The sequence below is a fragment of the Ciona robusta genome, chromosome 1, assembly GCF_009617815.1.
Source record: "Ciona robusta chromosome 1, ASM961781v2".
Lineage (NCBI taxonomy): Eukaryota > Metazoa > Chordata > Ascidiacea > Phlebobranchia > Cionidae > Ciona > Ciona robusta.
Genome location: NC_143235.1, coordinates 10,993,399 through 11,015,929, shown reverse-complemented (window position 1 = coordinate 11,015,929; position 22,531 = coordinate 10,993,399). Strand labels below are relative to the sequence as shown.

General features: G+C 35.7%; 2 protein-coding genes across 7 annotated transcripts; one reads left to right on the top strand and one right to left on the bottom strand.

Annotated features, from left to right (window-relative positions):
* Window positions 1-222: 222 nt before the first annotated feature.
* LOC149743111 (growth hormone secretagogue receptor type 1-like) lies at window positions 223-20,222 on the bottom strand. The gene is made up of 8 exons (XM_089883097.1): window positions 20,082-20,222; window positions 5,662-5,801; window positions 4,615-4,743; window positions 4,276-4,408; window positions 3,555-3,683; window positions 2,853-2,992; window positions 1,854-2,077; window positions 223-1,362 (listed from the first exon to the last, which is right to left on the bottom strand). The coding sequence occupies exons 2-8, from the start codon at window positions 5,781-5,783 to the stop codon at window positions 1,112-1,114; spliced, it is 1,128 nt and encodes a 375-aa protein (XP_089739223.1). The 5' UTR covers window positions 5,784-5,801; window positions 20,082-20,222; the 3' UTR covers window positions 223-1,111.
* Window positions 12,627-22,382, top strand: LOC149743110 (neuromedin U receptor homolog nmur-2-like). Of its 6 annotated transcripts, none has more exons than XM_089882994.1 (9): window positions 12,630-12,780; window positions 17,706-17,783; window positions 17,978-18,106; window positions 18,465-18,600; window positions 19,616-19,744; window positions 20,086-20,225; window positions 20,529-20,663; window positions 21,329-21,423; window positions 21,655-22,382. In XM_089882994.1, the coding sequence occupies exons 1-9, from the start codon at window positions 12,770-12,772 to the stop codon at window positions 21,969-21,971; spliced, it is 1,170 nt and encodes a 389-aa protein (XP_089739120.1). In that variant the 5' UTR covers window positions 12,630-12,769; the 3' UTR covers window positions 21,972-22,382. The 6 variants fall into 6 exon arrangements, with proteins under 6 accessions (XP_089739164.1, XP_089739120.1, XP_089739156.1 ...); XM_089883030.1 differs by lacking the exon at window positions 12,630-12,780 and adding an exon at window positions 13,236-13,414; XM_089883010.1 differs by lacking the exon at window positions 12,630-12,780 and adding an exon at window positions 15,097-16,593.
* Window positions 22,383-22,531: the final 149 nt, after the last annotated feature.

Sequence of the window (22,531 nt, the reverse complement as noted above, 5' to 3'; positions counted from 1 at the left end):
CGCAAATGGCACAAGATTTGGCTCTTGCGGTCAAACAAGAGAGCCAAAACCCAACTTTGTAAGCGAATTTATTTGTAAAGTTTTTTTTATTTGTGTATAATTCAGCAGAAATTTGGTAAACATAAACCATAGCCTATACATACATGTATAGGCTATGCATAAACAGTATATACTCATGGTATATTAACCAATATTCGTTAGGTATACTCTGATGAGGATTAATTTATCATAAATAGCATTTATTAAGTCAAATACATTTATAATAAAGTGGCAAAATACTGTACACAAATATTTAGTCACAAAGTTTTAATGCTTAACTGAAAAAGTAACATGAAACATATATAGTGAAACGTTCTATAATATAACACATAAAAATATAATAATTAGGAATGTAATGAGCTCCAGCGTAACCGTGGAAAGATGATGCTGCGTGTCTGTACAGCCATTGTTTACAAAATCCAATGTTACAATTGGTTCTGGAAACTCGTTAAAAATTACTTTAATATCGAAAACTACTTTAAAATATTCGAAATCACTTATATATATATGAAAGCTTAAATAAATATATATATATATGAGCTTGGATGAACAGTTATGTGACAGTTCCCTCAATAGTTACTGCACAATAATGTTTTTCTAGCTATAGAGTAGGGTGGGGGAGGATGGGACACCTTTTTACCTTTTGATTTATAAAACTGTGATCTTCCGACTCGCATAGACTTTATTTGTTTTAATTGTTTAAAACAGAGTCAGAATACTTGAATACTATGTGCTAAAGATATCCCATCTTTCCCCATCCTACTATATATTAAACAATATAAATAAAAAAGTGTTTTAAAACCGTGTATGATTATTTTGACAACGTGCAGTTTAGCCAAGGCCATTTGGAGGTATTTTATGACGGGAACTCGTGTGATGATACCCACGATTTTTAAATATGACCTTCGCTATATCGTTTTCCGTATATGCTGTTACCGAGTTACAACAAATGTTACCGAGTTACAGCCACGCTTACTGAAATGCTATCTATAAACGATCAAAGTTGGTAGCCGAACCAAATTGCCATTATTTCATGCAGCACGGTAACTTCGGGGCATAATTCCGTTAAAAATCAAACACCAAAGTTTTGTGTGCCGTGAGAAGACGACATGTGTGCTACTTTTCTTTGGCGTTTACAGCCGAACATTTTACGCAGTAGACCTGCAGTACATTTTCTCATCTTAGCTGATCCTAGGTTATAGAATATAGGGTTGAGGCATTCCGATATTCGGATACAGAAATACTCGGACATTCCGAACCAGTAGTCGAATGATTTGTAATACATTGTGTTGGGTCGAGGCTGTGTGGACCAGAATTCATAAGCTGTGGAAAAGCGTGGATGATTAGGTTACTATAATACTGTTTGTGATAGTTGATCTATCTTGCTTATTACTTATACTAATTTACAATAGTAGTGTCTCGCCTGTCGCCATTTTGTCGTTTAATGTCAGTTTGTCAGTTTACAGCCTTGAAAAATAGTATTTTTACTGCACGAGCACCTGGGATAATAGATTGGGGTATAACAAACGACCTAGTATGTGTAATAGGTGTACCCATGGCCCCAAAAAATATAGTTTGTGTGGTCATATCATGTGACAGTTTTTTAAAACTTTCCAAGGAATTGCATCAGCAGATGTTGCACCATTGCAGCAAAATCAATCAGTTTGACGCATTACTATACCCGCCCACAATACATGTTACACCATATCATATGAAGTCATTGAATGACGAAACATTTTACCTGGTAAAACTCTTTGTATAAATATTTCTCATAAGGTGACAAAAACCTAATAATTTCTGTGCTACATTTTTACCTGTGAAGGGAACATAACCGATTAAAAATGAAACAACGATCAAAACCAGTTGAAGCACAGCCTGTTTCTCTTTTTGCTTTCGCTTGCCATCTTCCTGTGACGACATAGAGGGACGGGACTTGACTGTAATGCCAATCAGAATGGAAAGGAAAACCACACCCACAGAAGGGGCATACAGAAAAATCGAGTAACAAACTTTCGTGGCTAATGTATACTGGTCATACCTGCAGGGGTGGAAGATTAAATTACCGATTGTATATAATGTACACTCGCGTGGCCGGAAGACTTCTTTTTTATAACACGTAGTCTTTATAACACGGGTATTCTATTTCACATGCCTCGTGTCCTTTTACTAGTTACCGGCTATGTAACTTTGGGAGTGATGATATATATATATATATATATATAGTAGGGTGGGGTAAAATGGGACACCTATTTGGTAGTAAACAAAGAACATTCAAAAAATTACAAAACTAAAATATTATGTGCTAAAGGTGGTGTCCCATCTTTCCGAAGGTTTCCATATGTATACTTTTTAATGTATGGATTACAATTCAGACAACTATAAATAGGGCCATACTGGCCTAGAGCAAATGTCATAAGTGTCCTGCCCAAAGACACAAACAACAACAATAGCACTAACAGAGTCGTGCCTCGAACTCGTAAAGTCTCAGCCAGAGGCTTAGGCACGATAATCACTGTCTCGCTTACTATTATTCTGGTTTTGTAGTTAAATGCGACGCAGATGAGACAAGTATTTGTTTATTTTGCTTTTAAACCACCGACGCGTTCGACTACAGGTCATACAAAGTGTGCACAATCCTCATTATGCATTGTATATTGCTGTGCAACGTATATTATAACCTCGTGGTGTATATTGCTGCAGAAATACTACGCGGAAGCATTATGCAGTGCAACCTTACTCACGACAAACAAGGAAGAAACTTTTTATTACTCACACCGCAGTAATACTTCATCATGATACTAACTAACACTCACCATTCCATGTTGATGGTACATGCTGGCCATCTTGCATCTGGAGAGTCGCTGTAACGATCACGTATTCGAGCTCCGAAGAAAATGAACCATGGAATGAAACCAACGCAGAAACAAACAAACCATATCAGTGCGATCCAGATCTGGGTTAGAAGGTTAGGGGTTGGAGTGCGGGAAAATCACATTAGGAATTGTTGAAAACCGTGTTAATAAAATGATTATTAAAACTACTCACAATTTAAAATGCATATAATGCACATCACAATATAGGGGTAGGCAAAGTAGGGTGGGAGAAAATGGGACACCTTTTAATCTATTTCCTCGTCCCATTTGCTGGTAGTAAACAAAAAACATTCAATGAAATATAAAACTGCATCCCCAAGCCTCCATATAGACCGTTGTTAATTGTTTAAAACACGATCAGGATATTTGGATATTGTGTGCTGAAGGTGTCTTTCCTGACCCTACTATATATATAGGAAAGAGTTGATGATATGTAGACACACGTGTGCTCTTAATCCCCATTTTGTTAATGTTCCATGCAAACAAAATGTGAGCCTTGCGTATATCACCCGCGCAAAAACAAAGAAAACTATTCCCACATAGCTTCATACTGGGTATAGGCACACTATCGACACGCCCTGCATATATTCACCTATAAGCATAGTATGCAACAGCCATGCACATAATTTCAAAGGGTTTTACCTTTCCGTGGATCAACTTGATTTTTGAGAAGCGGATCGGAAATTGTATAGAAATGTAGCGAATCAGCGCAAAGGAGAAAATATGAGAAGCTGTGACGTAATTTGTCATGACGTCAGCAGCCCAGTAGAACTGCGAAAATAATGAAATGTTTGACCAAAAGAAGTTTAAATGAAAATCGGTAATGTTGGAGAAGGAAACACTTTTTTGATCGTGACATTAGATACGTAAAGTTTGGTTCGAGACAGAAAATTTGAGCTATTTATATACCATTGTCGACATTCTCCTTTTAAACGTGTGTTAACGAACTACTGTCTGTGTCGCCGTGTTCAGAAACATGTACCACAGTGTATCCAGGAACTACCTTGGCCAAAATAAGCTCTTTTTTGGTAAAGTAGATTGGGGTAAGATGGTAAATGTTTTCATATTATTCTCGATTTTGTAATAAACAAAAAATATTTATGGATCCATGGCCTACTCAATACATTGAGTAGGCCATGATGGATCATATATATTATCATGTATAGCCTCACGAATTAAGAGCGGTTTTTTTAAATTAGGGTCAGGAAAATATATCGGATATTAGGTGCTAACATCAGTATACCATCTTACCCTATAGTAACACAAGTCTTTACATTTATGAACTTGGGTAAAATGGTACGCTGGTAGTTATGTGTCATATTCTTAACAATTCGTCGTGTTCGCAAAGTTGGTTGAATCATACCTTGCAAAATATACCGGGTATCGGGTCCCAAACATCGAACCCCCATGTTCTCCTGTACAGGAAGAGCCAGCTAATCAGAGCCGAGGTTAGATCCGATACACACAAGGACACGATAAAATACATGAAGAGGTTCCTGTACATACGAGAGGAAGGTGTTAAAGTTCACGCAACAACATTTGTAAAATTCGGTAATGCTTACTATGGCAATAATTCACTTATTTTATTATATAGTCTATTTTAACAATTTATTGTTTTATTGGATTGCACAAACGAACTTACGCCTTCGAAGAATAAAAACATAAATTTTTAATATCATTGTATTTTAACACAGTTTAATACCTGAGTTTTTGATTGGTTAAAATGACAACTATTGTAAGAACATTTCCGATCACTCCAATCACAAGGCATGTGAATAAGATGACTGCCGATGTGATGATACCCGCTGTACCGAAGGGACGAACGTATGGTCTGTGGAACAGCAAGACTGTTATTAAAGTGGGGTAAGATGGGACGCAGCAAGACTGTCAGTAAAGTGGGGTAAGATAGAACGCAATAATATTTTCTGTTCTTGTTTTATTTGGTAGCAAACAAAAAATATTTACAGAATTATTTAATCGTTTTCTCTAAAAAAACGTTTGTTAATTGGTAAAAACACGATTAATAAACGTAGGATATAGAGTGCCAACGGCATCCTACTTAACCCACAGTACTATACAGTAAACCTATTATAAAGAATGTTAGGTACAGTGGAATTGGTGTGAACTTGGGGTATCAGTGGTGTTTAAAAGATTAAAAAAAGAAATATAAAAGCATCTGATAAGAGTATATAGACATACGTGTTTCGGCTACCGAGACAAGATTATAAATAAACTTCACAGAAAAAAAATATAATTTAACTAGAAACCAATGAAAAAATATAATTTAACTAGAAACCAATGCAATAAAAAGTAATGTTAACCTGAATGTTAGTGGCAGCTAATATACCTGTGATATATGTGCATGACTGTACATATATCCGCATAATGAACCGATTGCACTTATATGATTCATCTATACTCATTTTAATTGTGTAATAACAAATTGGTGATTTTTTTAATTGGGTAATAAACAAATTGGTTGTTAGAAACAAATTTACTCCACCAAACGTGGACATTCTTTTATTTTGTTTTCTCGTCCTATTTGATAGTATAAAGAATATCCAAAGAATTATATAAACGTATCTTTACGACTCCCATATTTAGACCAACTCTTTAAAACACGATCAGGATATTTGAATATTATGTGCTAAAAGTGTCTGTCTTCTCCCACCTAATTATATTTAAATTGTTGTTCGCTGCTTCGTGCAGCTGGTTACGCTATATAAACATATAAGGTGGCATAACTTACTGTCGAGTTGCAACCATCGTTGTGTTTAAATCCGAGAAGTTAAAATAAGAGGCGGCACTTGAAAACGTCATATCATCGAAAGAGCTCATCGTCGATTGCAGCATTGTTGCTTGTGACGTCATAGTAAAGATATAAACTTTCTAAAAAAAACATTAACAATAATTTAAAAGCATTTGAGTGGTGTACGTAATCGCATTTTTTTTAAATAACAACACCTGCCATCATTATCTGCACTGAGAAAACTGAACTGCTCACTCGATTCGACCGTTTTTATACCCAGCGAGTGATATAAGTCATTACATGGAGTCAACCATCTCTGGCTAGAGTTGGATTATTTCCGCATTGGGTCTCAGTGCTGAATAATGCACAGTGACGATATCAACGCATATGTCACCGCGATTACGTTACAAGGTATATACGTTACTATGCCAATTACCACAGATGGTCAAAATAAGCTTCTGCACAATTTGTCACTTCAAGACCAAAGATAAACATGCAATAAACCATTAAACGGGAAACATTTGGTTTGTTTTATATTGGTAATAAGGCTTTATAATATGATATGCCAGGAAACCCAGGTTTTAGGAGTTTGACCCGTTTCGGTATGATAACATCCTACCACAACCTACTATCATAAAAGCCATATTTTTTATGAAAAAATGTCATGGGGGATTTTGTTGGCTATTCATGTGTAATATAGTTTGATGTTCATTGTAGTAATTAGATAAGCTATGTAGTATTGTTACTTTTCAAAAGACTAAAATAGTAGGGTGGGGAAGATGAGACACTTTTAGCACTGAATATCCAAATATTCTGATCGTGTTTTAAACAATTAACAACGGTCCATGGGAGTCGTAAGGATACGTTTTTATTATTCTTTGACTGTTCTTCGTTAACTGCCATATATGACGAGAAAATAAAATAAAAAGGTGTCCCATCTTCTCCCACCCTACTATATATATGGGTTTTAGGTGCTATAACGGCGTTTTATCTCACCCCCAGAATACGCCCCATGCCCCAGATATATAGTAGAGGGAATTGTACTCATTGGGTTATTCACATGTTAAAGTTTGGAGACATAATCTAACGCTAAACCGTATGGCTAGGCGGTGTTTAAATAATTGAAATACATCGCTGTTAAACGGTTGACATTACGACTGTAATAAAGTGACAGATGTTTCAGAAAGTAACGCCATATTACCAATTATACGCCCACTAATACAACACGCATTATAAAGATAGGATTACAAGTTACGATAAAAGGCCTTTTTAAAATTATGCATAATAAGCACCTTTACCTCGACTAAAACGAATTGTCTATTAGCATTCTGAAAATTTGACACTATATCTTAACGGCCATCATGTCTGGTTAGTACTAATTGTTGCTCATGCGTGTTGCAGTTTATGAAGCGCATTTGCCCACAGAAAAAATCTTGCTAATTAGAATCTAGTGAGAAATATGTGGGTTGCGAAACGATGCATAAAAAGTGCAAGTAAAGAAATGGCTATATAAATACATCTATGTAGTTTGACTTGTAATGTACTCGTTTTTAAACACAATTCTAATCTAGTTTTTATAAATGCGAATGCGAGAAAAGTTATTTATTTATTCTATACGTGAACACAAAGCTATATTATATATACCCATATATGTATACACACTACACTAACGCTTATGTATGTATATTAGTGGGAGTGGGGGAGATGGAACATCTTTAGTAGATATATGCAAATATCCTGATCGTGTTTTTAATAATTACCAAATAAAAAGGCGTCCTATCTATCCTTACCCTATACTGCTGTATAGCAGGGTGGCGTAAAACCAAGATGGGACCTCTTTTTATTTTTCCTTTTCACCATATTTAGTAGTAAACAAAGAATATACAGAATATGCAACCGTAACTCTGTGACTGTAAAATATTGTTTTAGGTGCTGACAGTATCCCATCCTTATATGGTATAGGGTGGGGGAAGATGAGACACATTTTCATTCTATTTTCTCGTCCCATTTGGTAGTAGACAAAGAACTTTGAAAGGATTAATAAACCGTATTCTCACGACTACCATAGACCGTTGTTAATTGTTCAAAACACGGTCATGATATTTGGATATTGTGTGCTAAAGGTGCCCCGTCTTCCCCCACCCTTCTATACCTTACAGTACAAAAGTATACATAAAATAGTAGGGCAGGGGAAGATGGAACAACTATAGCACAAAATATTTAAACATCGTGGTCGTGTTTTAAACAATTAGGAACGGTCTTTGGAAGCCGTGAGAATACGGTTTTATAATTTTTTATTGTTCTTTGTTTACTACCAAATGGGACGGGCAAATATAGTGAAAGGCCGGTGTCCCATTTTCCTCCACCCTACTATACATAATTTATCAAAGCTATGATTATATATAAACGTTAGTGAGCACTTTTAGGTTAAATGCGGCACATATTCAAATCATCAAACATATGTATCATAAAGCCAAGCCAACAGTATGACGCAACAATGATTTTAATTCTGATGAAACTGTCACTAAGAAAATATGCGTGGGTTCTAAAATAAACTTATTATAAACCACTGAATTGTTCCACTGTGTATAAGGATGAATAAGATCCTTTTACATCCTAATAAACTGTTGCGTATGTTGATTACGTCTATAATACAGTACTGTTGCTATGTGTGTGGTTTATTAGGTCTAGATTTTCCCAAGAACTGTTTCCAATTTGCTTCTATTTAATATAGGCAGTAGCCACTAGTAAATGACACCAATGTATAGTGATGGCACAACCGGCTAAAACTGTATGCAAGATAACAATAAAAAGTAACATATTTATCCTCGCGTGACGGAAAACGTGCCCAACGCCGTGCCCGCTTACGAGTTACCACGTTTGAAACTTGACTATTTTTCATGTATAGCTAACAATTTGAGCAACCCACTAGCGGTCTCTATATTTACCCGCCCTATTATAAACAGTACCTTTAGAGGAAGATGGGACACCTTTATCCCATAATATCCGAATATCCTGATCGTGTTTTAAACAAGTAACAATGGTCTATGGGGGTAGTGAGGATACGGTTTAATAATTCTTTGAATGTTCTGTGTTTTCTACCAAATGGGACGAGAAAATTGAATGACAATTGTATACAAACAGTTATATAAGATTAGCCCCTAAAGTAAACACGTAACAAAACATCCCATTTTCCTCTATACATAAGCTTACAGCCTTACAACATTAAGAAAGCATGACACAGCAATTGCTGATTAGGATTTTAAATCGTTATTACGTCAACAATGCGTTGAGCCGAGCAACTTAGTCGGTACTTCAACGCCAAAATGTTTCAGTTTTCTCCAAATCAAAAAGGAAATCGTTTATTTGAATATTGGGTGCTGGGTATGTACTTATACTTTTAAAGACAAAAGTGTATCATGCATGTTAATAGTTAATCACACTGCTTTATAGTAAATATAGTAAGTTGGGATAAGATGGTTTATGTTTTTATTCTCTGTTCTCGTCTTATTTGGTAGTAAATAAAGATATTACAGGATTAAATACTCGTATATAAGTCAATATGATTAGAAAATATGGAATATTTTTTTCTAACGGTATTCATCTCATTCCACAGTACTTGGTAAAAGAATGAAGTAAAACCGATTAATTAGACCAAAGAATATTTTCCACCCAACGAAAAATCGGAAACCTTCCACTGAGGAAGTATCGGATTTTATCATAACTCTGGCAAAAGTAAGTGTTTTTTACGTTATTCAGGTTTTAAAATCAGATAAGATTGTGTAAGAGGGTATCCTTGAGCTAGCTATTTTTATAATAGATTAACAATAAACGCGGTATGTTTTCAATATGAATGAACGTTACTTATATTTATCCTCGGGTGACGAGGCATATTGACAGTCATTATAACATAGGTGTTTGGTTTCATAGACCTTGTGCCGGCTAACGAGTTACCATATAAAGGTCGGGGGTGATTTTTGGCAGTATTTTTAATGCGCCTTTACTGCGTGATTAAAACTTTAAACAAATCATAAGGGAATTGATAGGAACAGTTGTCGTTAAGTGACTTGCCCAATATAATGAACACGTACGTACACAAACACAATGGTATATCGTATAGAGACAAGCCTTAAATCCTAACCACGAGGCAGATGTTATAGGCACAAGGTGGCGCGCTCACAGCTGTACCACGACGACGGTCGGTGTTTTCTATGTATCACAGAAATCTAATAACATTTATATTTTAATGGTATTATTCTAAGGTTACTAGTAGCCAAACGGAAAATCTGTCTCATAACGGTTTTATCTTATTGATTGGCATATATAGTATGGTGGGAGAAGATGGAACACCTTTAGTACATATTATTCAAATATTCTTATTGTGTTTTAAACAATTAGCAACGGCATTCTACCATATATATAAAACCAAGGCCTACTTAATATCAGGATGAATCTAAATATGGCTCTGCAACTGAATAAAAAAAAACTTAAAACAAACAAATTTCTATGCAATAAACAATCTAAATTTCCCACAAACAACATCTGGCTTACGTATATAGATTCTGACTAAATGACGCACGAAATTCGAGGTGAAACAAGAACGTTTTGCAACCGTTGATAAAGTTCGGACAATTCATACAATGCTGCGTCAGAAAGAATTAATTCCAATTAAATTCATGTACCTTAATTAGCATACCTGCGGAACTTGGTTATTATCTCAGACGTAAGCGAATATAACAATCATTTCGTTTCGAACGCCAGCAGCGGATGTACTTTTAAATTAATATGCGGCCTACTAGAGATACAGTAGGATGAGGGAAGATGGGACACTTTTTAACTCTGTTTTCTCGTCCCATTTATTAGTAAACAAAGAACATTTAAAGAAATATGAAACTATGTCCTCATGACTCTCATAGAACGTTGTTAATTGTTTAAAACACGATCAGGATATCTGGATATTATGTGCTAATGGTGTCCCATCTTCCCCTACCCTAACTAAATATATTAGGGTGGGGTAAGATGAAAAATGTTTCATTCCATTTTCTCGTCACATTTAGTAGTTAACACAGAATATTTACAATATTATATAACCGTAGCCCCGTGACTTTAAAAGAGCGTTGTTAATCGTTTAAAACAAAGTCAGGAATTATGGCATTTAAGTGCAAACGGTAACCCAACTTACCCCACAGTAATATCTATCTATATTAACAAATGAATTTGAAAGGGTTGTTTTGTTTTGCGAAATTTTCGTGACGTTGAAACTAACGTAAGTTACGTGTCACCCTTATAGTGACTGTACTACGAAGTTTGGTCTTTAGTTTAAATTTAAAAAATTACTAGTGCCGCGCGTGCGGCTCTGCATATTTATACTCTGTTTTCTAAGAAAATGACCTTCGTAAATACTGACATATCAAACACATTAACGCAGTAGGTAGTTCGCAACTCTCAATTCTAATGTAAATTTACAACAGAAATCTTAGACACTTAGTCTATTAGATAGAACAGCTTTAGTATAATTACTAGATGGATATAAATAAGGGAATTACAGTAATATATTGTACAGTCTATAAAATAATGTCTCTTAATATATTTAATTTATTAATCGTACGTACCTTACAGCTAAGGGATATTTCTTATTTCCAACTATTTATTTGCTCGTGCTTTACGCTAAATAAAGGCAACTTCAAATGTGGGGTTGTTTTATATCTAACTATTCGACGTCGCGTGCTGACGTGCTGACGCAAACTTGGGCTACGTTTGTTTACGTGAGCAGTTTAAGTGAAAGTAATTGCAATTACTAGTCACAAACGACGAGCAAACCGGCACGAATAATTTGAAACAAAATAAACCTGCTGATTTTAAGTCAAACGAAAAGTTAACTGTAAGCCTGAAACAATATTGTGACTGCAATTTGTAAAAATGTTACGACCTCTGATGAGGTTTGGTTAGGAGTCGAAACCTTGTAAAAATAAAGCACATACGTTCGTTGTGAGTCACTCTGTTGCCGGTTGTTGTTTTGGGTTGCTTTTGTGTTTGTTTACGAAGTTGCGCTTTTATTTGTGACGTAATAATGTTATCACAAAGCGAACGTTTTTCAATTAAAAATAACTTGCAAACGTGACAGCCCAACTTTTGAATGATTACACGCGCAAAACTCTCACCGTTCTATACTGGTGGGTGGGACACCTTTTTATTCTATTTTCTCGACCTATATGACAGTAAACAAAGAACAGTCAAAGAATTATAAAAACGTATCCTCACTACCCATGGTTGTTAATTGTTTAACACACGATTAGGATATTAGGATATTCAGTGCTTAAGGCGTCCCATCTTCCCCACTCTTCTATATAATAAACTGAATACAAAAGGGTTCTTTAAATGCAAGCACACTGCTACGTAGCAAATAAACAAAACTTCACAAACAAAGTGTTTTGTGTACATATAGCGGTATTTTTATAATGTAAAATATGATTTTACCGCCAAGTTGTCTTTTTATCGCCACCATTGACCGAAAAACATTACGCCGTAATACAAGTTCTTTGTTGAAATGGGTTAGTCCGCATATCAATACCGGTAGCTAAGTATTAAAGTGGTATAAACTGAAGCTAAGTACTAAAATGGCGAAAGTGGATCAAGTTGTCCACCCAGTCTTCGCGTGAATAATTAATGTAGTTTACATTGTATGTGCCAGCTACCGGTTGAAATTTAAATTTTAAATAAATAAGCCACCGTTCCAACAGTGCTTAAATATGTATCTTTTTTAGGTATTGGGTTATTTTCCTGGTTTAAACTCGAGCAACCTCACAGACGAGCCGTTTGTAGTCGTGATAAAATACACTACGCCCGAGGACGCAGTTCACGCTTTGTATATCATTAATGTTATCGCGCATATTCTATGTAAATCGTGAGCTCGTACCTATGGTTTCACGTGTGTGTATTCCGCCCAGTGAAAAATGATTGTTATTTAGACATAACGTAGCGGGATGCTAGGCTTACAAAACGTAACTTACAGTGTGATAAGTTATACATACGGAAGGATAATTTCTGCTTTGACTATAGGATAGGTGTGTAGAAACTGTATAGTCGTCTCAAGACACTGGAAAAGTCGATGATAATGGAGTAAGTATGAAATTAAACTAATTGTTATCACGTACATAGAACATATTTTTTAAACTTTCTAACTATAGCATATAGTACACATATATATTAGGGTGGTGGGAGACGGGACACCTTTAGCACATACATATCCTGATCGTGTTTTAAACAATTAACAGCGGTCAATGGGAGTCGTGAGCATACGATATAATGTTTATTTGAATGTTCTTTGTTTACTACCAAATGGGACGAGAAAATAAAACGAAAAGGTGTCCAATCTTCCCCCAACCTATACTATATATAAGTTTTTGATAAAACGTTCATTGGATAGTGAAAAAATCGTGTACTGTTTTATTCAAGCAGTTATTGTAAGCAATATACTGACTTCAAATGTTTGATTTGTTGTACCGTAATTTATGACGTCAACCGCATCTTTCGGGAAATCCTAAAAATATCTCAGAAACCAGAGGAAGCGTTTACGTAAAGCAATATGTTGTTATAGTAGATAGTTACTTATGCTAACCGATGATAATATTACGTGCTTGATAAGATGTGGTGAAACAAATCTGCAGTATTAGATCTAACTAGTGGTTGTGGGGAGAAGTGTTTATATTACCTGTTACCACTAATCCAGTAATTCTGGACCAAAGACTGTAAAGTAAGCTAATTCTCGTAAATATGTGAAATTTAATATCGTTGTCAATTATCTAAATGATTTAAGTCTTAGGGCTTGGTTTGTGGTAAGGATATAGTAGAGTGGGGGAAGACGGGACACCTTTTATTAGCACAAAATATCCAGATATCCTGATCGTGTTTTAAACAATTAACAACACAGTCTATTGAAGTCGTGAGGATATGTTTTTTTATAATTTTTTGAATGTTTTTTGTTGACCACAAAATGGGTGAAAAAAATAGAATGAACACGTGTCCTATCTTTTCCCACCCTACTACATGATGCGTTTTATAACTGCCATTTAAAAATAAGGTTGACTTTTAAAATTAAAAAAATAAGCAGTACATATAAAGTATAAGAAGATATTGGTTTGACGTATTAAGTAGGCACTAGTTTCATGAATTTATTTCAGGTTAAACTCAGTTTGAGGAGCTATTTTGTTTTATAAAAAAGTTTTACAGAATTATAATTCACCGTAATCGTGTATACATAATCTCTCATTATAATAACTTGAAACATTTTCTATATGTGAGTTACAACGTACATTATAAGCATGCCCTAAGGTGTCTTTACGAAGTTTGTTTTCTCCTTAATAATTCATAAAGTTTCGCACGTTTAGAGTTTCGGATACGTAGACGCTAATTGTACCAGCAATTCACACGTTTGCTTTACGTTTAAAAATGCCTATTTAAAAGTAAACAGTAGGGCAAAAATTGGCAGATGTGTGTAGTAAAGTCTGTATTATCAGCACATGGTGTTGGGGTTTCACAAAAATTAATAGAAACGAAACATATACTAAAAGCGTCGGTTAGAAATTGAGTTTTGAGAGTTGCCGGAAGAGCCAAAATACAACACGATACGCCAGGCAACAAGACTATACATATATCACTAGGTTGTACTAGAGTTAAAAAGTTTATGTTTTCATCTTTCTTATTTTGGTATAGTAATAAACAACATTTAAAGAATTATACAACCGAAACATGGGATATCATGTGCTATCTTACCCCACAGTATAGTAGGATCGGGGAAGATGGGACACCTTTCCACTCTATTTTCTCGACCCATTTGGTAGGAAACAGAGAACATTAATTCAAAGAATTATAAAAATGTATCCTCATGACTCCCATAGGTCGTCGTTAATTGTTTAAAACACGATCAGAATATTCGAATAATGTGTGCTAAAGGTGCCCCGTCTTCCCCTACAGCCTACAGTACTATATATATTTTAAAGCTTTCAGTCGCGTATGCATTGCAATCTGTCAAAAATTTTAGCGAGAATTTGAAACATATTTAGTTATAAAGTGAACTTAAAATCCGAGTGGCGGTATACACTGCTAATATATGCGCGTTACAAAATATATAGAAACTTGTAATTACCAACAAGCAGTGTAATACAGCAGTATGCAAATATAAGTATTTAAACTAATGATTATAAAATGAATCGTAACAACAAATGCACTATAATAATCGTGGCGTAAATTTTCGACTCTAAAAATATCTGTTACTTCGAATCGGCGCGCGTTTCGTATATAGGAAGCGACGAAATGTTGATGTTTCACTCAATTCGGAAAAGCCCAGATCCATGTCTGGGAAACATCAGCCAACAAAGCGTAAAATGTTTAATTTCAGCTTAATTTTGAAAATAAAAAGATACGAAAGTTAGCTGGAAAGGCCTCAGGCTCGTGAGGCTGAAACTTGAGTTTGAGGTACCGTTTACTGTGGGTTTTAGGGTTGTACGTTACTACTAATAATGTCAAAGGTTGCTATTAGTCGCGTGGTACTTGTTTGAACTTCGTATAATGAGTTTGTAGCTTAAGCTGTGTTTTTAACTTCGTGCTATGGTTTTAGTCGAATGTATATACGGTAATGTGGTGTAAAATAGGCTGTTGGCACCTTTATCTTATATATTTTATGATCACGTTTTGAACAGTTAATAATAGTCGTGAAAATACGCTTGTAGAATTCTATAATTATTATTTGTTTACTACTACCAAATGGTATGATTTAAGAGAATGAAAACATTGACAAGCGTATTTAGTCTGCGTGACCAAGCTTCCCTAAAGTTAACCATTTAATAAACAAGAAGGGATGATTATATACGAGCATATACCAGTTTCCAGTTATATCATTTCTAATAAACGTTAAGTATGAAAACTAACATTTTCAAATTTCGAACCATGGACAAACTATTTTATTCGCTCAGTCAAAAGGGTATAAGCTGGTTCCATTTACGACAACAACGGGTTGTACACCACTAAACGCTGTGCTGGAATACCTAAACGTAAGAAATGAGCTTCGCCATTAAATATTCATGCTAAATGGGCAAAAGAAACGAATAAATCACCCGATCGTAAAGTATAGCTTCGTGTAGTACGTAAGCTGGCATCTGCGTCGTCTTCGCTATTTCTGTATATATATATATTTATACATATATGGCGTGTAAGGACTTTTAAGGTGAAGGATCAGGGACAAAATTTGTATTACGTAACTTTAAAGAGTAGAGACAACGTTAGACCTTTGTGAAGCGCTGACTCGATTATTGTCTGCTGGGTTTGGTTTATTTATAGCTTACATGGAACTCGGCCAGTACAGTAATATATACATGGCTGTTACAATTTGAGCGCTACGGTTAAAAAATACTCGGCTGATGTAATATATTTGTGTGTAGGAGAAAAAATACGATTAAACCGTCGCCTTTCTGAAACTGTTTACTCGGAAGCCACGGGTGGGAAAAAGGATTTTCCGTAAAAGTAACATACATTTTGGGATATAGTACTGTGGGGTAAAATGGGATACCATTAGCACATAAAAACCATGTTTCCTTATCGTGTTAGTAACAACTTACAACGCCATTTTACAGTTTCAGGTTACGTTGTTAGTTTGGAAATGTTCTTTGTTTATACTACCAAATAGAACGGGAAAATAAAATAAAAAATGTTCTAAAAAATAGATGTTCGAATCAAAGTTAAGTGAGACGCTTACAGTTTTATTTTAAACATTACTGTTGCGAACAGACTTAGTTTTATTTTGACTAGTGTTACGCTTGTGTTAATGTATAGTTGTGAATCCTTCAGTGATTAACGCTTCGTCGGTCGAAGCGGAAGTTTGTTACATTGTTATTCAAGTGCCAACCAGTAATTCAAGTTCACTCAGCTGTTTAACCGGTAAGCATAAATGTTAATTTGACCACAATGGTCGCTGAATTCGGGGAAATAATATTTTAGAAGTCGTGTTGGGTTTTAGATCAATGTTAGTATACAGACAGCTGTGGATTATCAGACATGAAATGGCGGGTTACGCTATTAAGTAAACCGTAGCCTAGACATTATTCGTGCAGAAAGTCAGTTGCAGTAATCATACCGTGCAGTAATCTATACTATAATATAAAAGGCTATATACGTGTTTTATTACACGGTATATTTTGCGCTAAACTCGTATATAGCGTTAAAACCAAACGCAGCATATGTGAAATCGTATAACAATAAAAAAAGTGATGATGAATGTCGCCATTACCTCAGAAAAGATGTTTTTCTCATCACATTATAGTAATTTGCTATACAGTAGTAGGGTGGTCGAGAGTGGGACACCTTTCATTCTATTTTCAACTCCCATTTAGTACATACTAAACAAAAAATAGTCAAATATTTATAGCACCGTACCCTTACGACTGACTCCTAAGGCCGTTGTTAGTTGTTTAAAACACGATCAGGGTATTTGGATAATTTGTAAAGGTGTCCCATCTTCCCCCACCCCACTATATATATACCATAACTTCTCATATACTTATTACGTTGCTGTTTTGACACGCCACTTCTCGAAAATTTAGTGACCACGGAGCTGGTATAAACATTTTGGATAAACATATTCTACGTGCATTTAGTTGTATATAGAATGAGGGCATACAGGTTAGAACGGAGTGTCTGGTGAAACAATGAGTCACATCAGACACAAAAATGCAGCGTTATTACACGAAAAAGGGTTTATATATATGTTAGGCAACTACAGGAAACACACGTCAGTATACATGCAGGTTAAATACGCGTTCCGCAGTTGGGCGGTCATTCAGTGATATTCAAAGTTATAAAGTATTTAGCTTATCCTTGCAACGATATTGGAAAAAAATATTGGTAATTAGAGTATCCGTACATTATTGAAATTAACGAATGTAAGTTTACTAGGGCGCAATTTTGAAAGGGAATATTAGTGACATATAGGTTGTACTATACGAATCAAAGCTGCGTTTAATTAGAGATTTAAATTGACTTTTTTTGAACAGGTCAACTAATCTGGTGACTGCCCTTCCTGAGCAAAATATGAGTCTGTTTGAAGTGTCAATGTCGACTAATACTAACTCGTAAGTTAAGCTTAGCCTTATATAGCTTTTATAACACTATATACTCATGCATGATCAAGTTCATATCTTACAAATGTATGACAATTCCTTCTAGCTACTACTTAGAGGTTATCTGGCTTAAAATGCTTTTAAAAATGGTTTAACTTAAGAAATGCATATTCGTTCTTAAATTCTATATTTTTTGACATTAACAGGACCTACGAACCTCCTTTTGATAGCATTGGAATCGCCATATCTGCGGTCATCATATTTACCTTCCTTGTCCTCGGCGTGGTGGGAAACTCACTCACGCTAGCTGTTATCCTTACATACAAGGAGTTGAAGTAAGCTATATGTTCTAAGTTAAATTAATTATTAAGCGCGATATATTTACGATAAGATTAAAAAAGAACGTCTTAAATTCTTTGGTCCTGGCACATGAGTTTTATATACATGCGCATAAAGCCGGTCACGTTGAAATTTGAGATTGGGCCTATATCTTTTCCATTCACGAACTTCAAGTATATACACAAAGTGTGAAACACCTGCTCTACATAGCCAATATAATAAATTGAATCAAAATACTAATCCATGCTGGTCCTTCTATAGGCATATATACTCGCTGTCAAGGTTGAAGGCTAATATAGCACTGTGGGGCAAGATAGGGCTATACAGAAATATAACACTATCTTCATTTAACAGCAATAACTTGTTTATGCGCTTCATTTTTTCCTTGTGTATATCTGATCTGCTCTCGGCTCTGATTAGCTGGCTCTTCCTGTACAGGAGAACATGGGGGTTCGATGTTTGGGACCCGATACCTGCAGTATTTTGCAAGGTAACTAAGCTAAATATATCAACTGTTGCATATTATATAGTAGAGTAGGAGAAGACGGGGCCTTAAGCACGTATTGACCAAATGGGTATATCCGTAAAAAAAAGATTTTTTAAAAAGTCCCGCCTTTGCCCGTGTCCTGTTTTTCCCAAACTACCATACTTGTTTTTATAAATCTTTATGGATTTATGGATTTGCACTGTTGTTTTGTTGGGTGTCACCACCTTGATAAATAAGATGTTCTGTATAGGACGTCGAACGTCAGTGCGCGAATAAATGCCAGAAAAGCTGTTTTAGAAAACAAGTTCAACTCGAATAATGCCTGTAATTTGGAGGGTAATGCGCATAATACTGTAGATGTTTAATCGCATAATATATAGTAGGGTGGGGGGAGATGGGACACCTTTTCGCTTAGTTTTCTCTTACCATTTGGTAGTAAACAAAGAACATTCAATGAATTATAAAACCGTATCTTCACGACTTTCACAGACCGTTGTTAATTGTTTAAAACACGATCAGGCTATTTGAATATTATATGTTAAAGATGTCCCATCTTCCCCCACTCTACTATATATTGAATAAACATTACAGTTGGGGAGATTATAAATGCGAAATGAAACTGAAATGTAGCCGTCGTTTTGTTTTAGATTTTACATATATTATAGAAGATAACAAAATCTTTAATACAGCTTTGTAAGTATATAACAATAACGCGATGACACGGTAAACGGGGAAATACACAAAATATAAAGTAATTAGTGATCTGACTCGTTAGTGGCTATGCGTCATAGGGCAATTGAGGTCTTCGCCAACGCTGGGACAAATAAGTTCAGAAAGTTTGATTGGGAATTCCGATAACCGAGTTCTGACATGTCGTGTGTTTATATACGGGTGATAACTAATCGATCGCGTGGTTTTTGACGTCACTGTCGATTCAAAATACGAAATTCACTGACGTAACGATACGCATGTAACGTTATTGCACTCTTCCCTAATAAACGAGCTATTGTGTTTACAGTTCTACTGGGCGACGGACATTATGACGTCATATGCAACCGCTCTGCACGTGTTGTCATTTGCAATTGTCCGTTTCATATCAGTTCAATATCCAGTACAGTACAACAAAATGAAATTGATACACGCAAACGTAAGTAGCCATGTACTGATACTATAAATTAAGTGCTTTAGACTTACAGCTTTCGAGGCAATACAAGGTGGCGGCTGCACTTAATTGCGGCGTTGATTTTCTTAAACGCCGAATTATAAATTACCCAAGGCGGAGGCGGCGAGTCTTGTAAAACTGTACATAGACGAACTTTACAGCGGTCACATTCGCGCCTATTCATAAAATATTCAAAAGGATAAACAGCATGCATATTTTGGAACATTAACCTTCACAAAATTGTACAATACGGCATGTAACTTTCACATAGAACAATATTTGTGGACTTTATACAAGCTAAAAATGGATTTAAACTTCTTACTTAGATTTGGATCGTTGGAATCTGGGTTGCTTGCATCATAAGCGGCTTCATACCTTCCATGTTTATATTCGGTGCTAAAGCCCGAGACAGGGAAAGCAGTTCTCCGGATTCCAGATGGCCATCTTGTACAGCAAACCTAGCTGAGTAAGTTACTGTTGCCTGTTACGTCATGCTTCTGCTACTAAACTGCTCGAGGGAATGAGTTTACTTGGGCGTTTGAGTTGTTCGGCACGTTCTGTTACAATGCCATTAACCTTTTACTACATTGAATTACATTACAGCGCACGCAGCTACACTATTCCCGCCTCAATTTGGTTTCAGTTTAAATTTTACAACTTCACGTTAAAACAGATCAGACTTATGTTTTTTAAGCAATTTTTAGGGGTGTGTGTCGAAACAGAGAGCAGTACACACTGTTTAATTATTAATTGACATGATTTTATTTAGTCTTGACAAGTACATACTGTATCAAAAAGTTGCTTATCCACTGTTCCTGTACATCCCCACTATCGGAGTAGTGATCACCTGCATACTAATAGCGGTCACTCTGAAGAAAAGGTCAGGAAGAGCCAATTTAAACAAGTAAGGATTTTTTTCGTACTTTAACTGATTTAATTGACTATCTTCATATAAGTATATATGTAGGCCTATATATGTTATTTGGGTTTAATGTAAAAAAACGCCTCGTTTGGATTTGCTGGGGCCGGAAAACGACAGTCGTTATAACACAGAAGTTCAGTTTCATAAACCCCGTGCCAGCTTACGGGTTACCAAGTATGTAACATTGTGGTTGTTGTTATTTCTATATGGCTGACAATTTAGACAACCCATTATAGTAAACTTCGTATCCTCTGGGTAAGATGCTGGCGTAGTGACCACTGTCATATATATATATACAGCTTTAAACCGCATGAGCGCATATTTATATCCTGTGGTTATATTTTAACTTGCATGATTTTCTCCTTTGTAAGCGTTATGTAAGTAAAATACGGACTGTTGCATGAAAAGATGTAACGCTGAGCGATATACAAAGAGATAGTACTGTAGGTTAAGTTTGGAAAACCGTTGGCACCTAACATCCTATATATAATTAACAACGCTTTTTAGAGTCGCCAGAGTGTGCTTATGAAATCTTCAAATATTTTTTGTTCATTACCGAATGGGACAAAAACAGAGGTTAATAATACGAACCGTCTTACCCCTCAGTATGGCAAATGAGCTAAGAGATTCTTTATATTTTTTTATAGAAAGGAAGAACGAAGATTGAGAAAGGAACGACAAGCCGTTCTTCAATTAATTCTCATCATAATTTCTTTTCTTCTGGGATACATTCCTTTTACAGGTATGGTTGCCGCACAGAATTCTCTGAACCCAAAAAGGCCCCACTTACATAAATTAATTTAAATATATAGCTGTGTGGTAAGATGGAAAACCGTAGGCACCTAAACTCATGTTCCCTGACTTGGATTTGAACAATTAACACTTCAACACTTAAAATGGGATAAGAAACAAAAGGAAAAGTCCTATTTTACCCTAACTTACTGCATATAGTTTATAAAAAAATATATTTTAGCTTACGAATTCTGGGGAGCCAACACTCACCCTCGGGAAAGGTATTACTTCCTGGTCGACAATTGGTTTGGTATGATAGAATACTTCTGTCTGAGATTTTCTGAATGCCTCAACCCTGTGTTCTACAATCTCGGATCTACGAAGATGCGGACATACACCAAAATGTTCCTGAAGAAGAAAGTCTTCTGCTGTATTGAATGGCAACCGACGCCACCTATGTCTCCGACTTCAAACACAAGGGGGAATAAGTCTGGTGTTAACACGATCGCGAATAGCGTGGATGCAACCCTTGAAAATACCAACCATCATAATGTTTAAGTGTAATATTCTCTTGCCTTGACCCAAACACTGTACTGAAAGTACTTACCCCATCCCATACTACGCTCGGCCCCCTAAAACCGTGTAGATTCAACAGTAAAGTCGCCCTTTAACAATTTGAATGCACCAACGAATATTGTTGATCACGTCAGCCCACATTTACTGTACACTACACGACTTCTATAACATTGCCGCTGTTAAAACTTATGTTTGTTGCTCTGACCACTGTGCATTAAAGTTGCCCCGTAAGCCTCACAGACATGAGGTTTGTTTTTAGTTCTGTAAAACCTATTGAAAATACATACGTATACACGAATGATGCCTAGCTATATACGACATTTGTTACAGTTCATCTACTTCATCGTACAACTGTTCAATAGGACAGTCTTTTAAATACAATTATATTTTCAATCGTGTACAATTTGTGAACAGGACTGAAACTGCTTAACGCAAAATAGGGTTGAAAAGAAAAACATGTCCCATCTTATCCTAACCTAACATACCTGCCACACAAAAGCAAGCCTACAGTGGTTTTATGAAACTCCTAGGTTTACCTTTCA